This window comes from Capsicum annuum, chromosome 7 (genome assembly GCF_002878395.1).
Source record: "Capsicum annuum cultivar UCD-10X-F1 chromosome 7, UCD10Xv1.1, whole genome shotgun sequence".
Taxonomy (NCBI): Eukaryota; Viridiplantae; Streptophyta; class Magnoliopsida; order Solanales; family Solanaceae; genus Capsicum; species Capsicum annuum.
The window spans coordinates 98,433,163-98,436,544 of record NC_061117.1 but is presented as its reverse complement, the minus strand read 5'-3'; the positions used below and the strand labels follow the sequence as shown (position 1 = coordinate 98,436,544).

At 32.6% G+C, this 3,382-nt stretch overlaps 1 protein-coding gene across 1 annotated transcript; it reads left to right on the top strand.

Annotated features, from left to right (window-relative positions):
• The first annotated feature begins 1,173 nt into the window (after positions 1–1,173).
• On the top strand, positions 1,174–3,017 carry LOC107856065 (F-box protein At5g07610-like). Its single transcript, XM_016701058.2, has one exon. The coding sequence runs from the start codon at positions 1,268–1,270 to the stop codon at positions 2,492–2,494; it is 1,227 nt and encodes a 408-aa protein (XP_016556544.2). The 5' UTR covers positions 1,174–1,267; the 3' UTR covers positions 2,495–3,017.
• The last annotated feature ends 365 nt before the right edge of the window (positions 3,018–3,382 follow it).

Sequence of the window (3,382 nt, the reverse complement as noted above, 5' to 3'; positions counted from 1 at the left end):
TTCTTGAAAATGAAAGGTTGAAAGAGAATGGAGATGAGATAATTTTGTAAAGAAAAATGAGAATATTGAAGTGGGTCCAGGCACGTGAAATGCACGGATGCCTTATTAATTGGTTTATGTTGACAGGTCAGCAATCAGGGAGGTAATAAATTAAGTAAAAAAAAATTTAAGGGAGTACTAGGTCTCCTTTAAAGGTTAAGTGTGTAGTTGAAATTTCGACTAAAGGCTGGGGATAATAGACTATTTTCTCGAGATTATAATTCTAGGATTTTAATCTAGGAATAATTTAGTCTACGTATCAAACAATCTCTTAAGGCTCTCAAACCAAGATAGAGAATAACTAAATATTTAATTTCTTATTTGTAAAGATAAGTGAAGCAAAATAACTATTAAATCATATGGATCGAGCACATAAAATGTAAGGAGTAAACATATAAATCTTTTTTCCTTATTACTACTTAGAAGAAATATGAAGAAGTAGGCAACACTTTGTCAACATGTCTGTTTCAACTGTTTCAACTATAATTTTACTATATCACTTGTAATTAACTATTATAGGTTAGTACATATTAGAAAATTAATAATATTTAATAAAACATAAAATAAACATTTATGAAATGTCTGCTTCAGCCGTAATTTTACTATAACACCCCTAATTAATTATTATACGTCATCTAAGAATTAAAAAATTAATAATATTTAAAATAAAAAATAAAATAGATCTAAAATGATGAATTAACTTTTGATGTTTTAATAAATTTCACATCTTATATGAGGTTCACTTAAATCTTTTTCACAAGTATTTTTTATAGTAATTTTACTATACCACTTTTAATTAGTTATTATGAGTCATTTAAGACATGTATATTTCGATATTTCAATTATGATATTTCGTTGACTCTTAAAATTATATCAGTGTTATTTAAATTTGAATAAAAGAAAAAATATTATAAATCACAATAATTAAAAATTTAAATTATTTTTAAAATATAATTGAATATTAATGTCACAAAAATTTAGACAACAATAGTAACATATATTATTTAAAAATTTATACAAAATATTATAAATTACAATAACTAATAAATTAAAATATTTTTAAATAAATAAAAAATATAATTAATTATCTAAATTATACTTATGTATAAAAACCCCCATATTGACCTTTGCTGTCATGCGCCACTCCATATCTAAGTATTTATAGAGCGGATGAGCGTAAACCGTACCCAACTTACGACATACGCTGACCAATACTGTCGGTAGCAGAATGTCCGAAACATCCTTTCATAGAGTCTACGGTCACCAACCGACTGATATTCCGTCATCATCAATCACCGAAGTCACCGGTAACCCTTATCTCTTATCCGAAATTCTCCTCTGGCTTCCTCCAAAAGCCCTTCTCCGTTTCCAAGCCGTTTGTAAAGACTGGTTTTCCATCATCTCAAGTCCTTCATTCCGTCAACTTCACTGCCGGAGAACACGCACTTCGGGCAAGATTGGCGGACTGTTCTTCTGCTGGTGGGTGTATGGTAATAACTATATGGACTTTGTTCCTATCAATAGCGGTATACCGAAGAAACAAAAGGGTACTATTTCTTTAGCACTAAAGAATATTGCGAAATGTACTTCTTCAAAGATTGAACATTTACATTCGTGTAATGGGTTGTTCTGTATCAGCTTCAATCTGGGCGTTGAAAATGATAAGGTTTACTATGTTTATAATCCTAGTACGAATAAGCATAGATTGATTCCACGGCCCGATTTAGGTACACGAGATATTGTGGTAATGAATTTGGCTTTTGATCCGTTGGTATCTCAATGTTATAAACTTGTATGTGTGATGAAATCAGATGGGGTTTATGAATTTTTTGTATATTCGTCGGAAACTGGTGTTTGGAGAGATTCGATGGAGGTGTTGGATGCAAATCAACAATTTTTAGCTCAGGGCGTCTTCTTTAATGGAAGTATGCACTGGGTTAGTGAAAAATGGTCGTTTTTAAGGTTCGATTTGGATGCTTTGTGCTTTAAAGCTATGCCTAGTACTATGATTCCTAATGGCGAGTTGAAAAGGAACATAAGATATTTTGGGGAGTCGGGTGGACATTTGCATCTTATTGAGGTACATGGGTTTAGGTCAATGAGTTTTGAAGTTCTTCAGTTGGAGACTGATTATTTGAAGTGGTTTGTGAAGTATCGTGTTGATCTTAGTTCTTTGCATACTGCTTATCCGTTAATGTTGAGTGAAGAACTTGATTTACTGGATGTGAATCGACGCACTTGCAATGTTGTATCTATGGCTGTGAATGATAAGGAACATACAGCAAGGTTGTTGGTAAGCACGCCAGATGTTATCATTGAATATGATACTCATTGTAGGACTATTAAGGAGGTTGCGGACATAGAGATAGCAAAGATCCCTGTTATCTGGGAAGATGTTTCAGTATTTGAATGGTATGACACCCACCAATATGTTGAGACAATGGCTTGTGTCTGATATTGTTGTGGTTTCTTGCTCTGTTGCCCGAACTTCTCAAAATTTTCATGCGGTACGTGTTGAATTCTGCAAAAGTAGTGCATTTTTGGAGAATCCGACACGTGTGCGGCATCGGAAGTGAAGAGTCCGCACAACTTAATTAGGTTTCTTGTACATAAGTTTGTTTACTTAAAAAAGAAGTTGGTGAATGATGGATCATATTCATGCATACAAATGATTTGTTCACTCATTATTGAAGACGCCTGCTTATGATTTTTGTTGTCTATTTGCTGCAAATAACATCTTGTTTTCTCTGCTTAATGGCCTCTTTGCATGGCCTTTATCAGAGGATAGTATTTGTACAGCTTTACTTTCCTTTGGCCAACATTCTCATTTGAGATCTGTGGTTGTTCTCTTAATTTATAACCTAATTTTTTTTATGTAATTACCAGTTTCCTACCAATGTAATTAATGTTTAAACGACTCTCTGTACATTGACAATTCAATGTGATGATATGTATGATTTATGATTTGGTCTGCTGCATATTCTAGGAGTTATTTGCTTTGGTTGCAACGTCACACTTCTTGAAGAGTATGAATCTGTTTCTACAAAAGTTTCATGGTTTCACTGATGATCCAAACCGAAAGGGAGAATAGAAGGTTGAAGAGAAAATTGAGTAAACTTTCCTTCCCTTTGTTTGGTTTTAAGAGGGAAAGAAGAATGATTCTGTTCCATTACATACATTTCAACAAGAAAATAATACCTATTTCTCAATTAGAGGAATATTCCTCCTATTTATCTTCCTGTGTTGAAACCTCCAAAAGGAATAATAGGTTTCAATTTTTCTTTTCTGTTTCTTCAATTCCATGTATCCAAGACAAATTGTCTTTGGTTTCTGTTATCATTGA

Coding starts and splice junctions, on each gene's coding strand:
- LOC107856065 (XM_016701058.2), top strand. CDS start 1,268: ATGTCCGAAACATCCTTTCATAGAGTCTACGGTCACCAACCGACTGAT.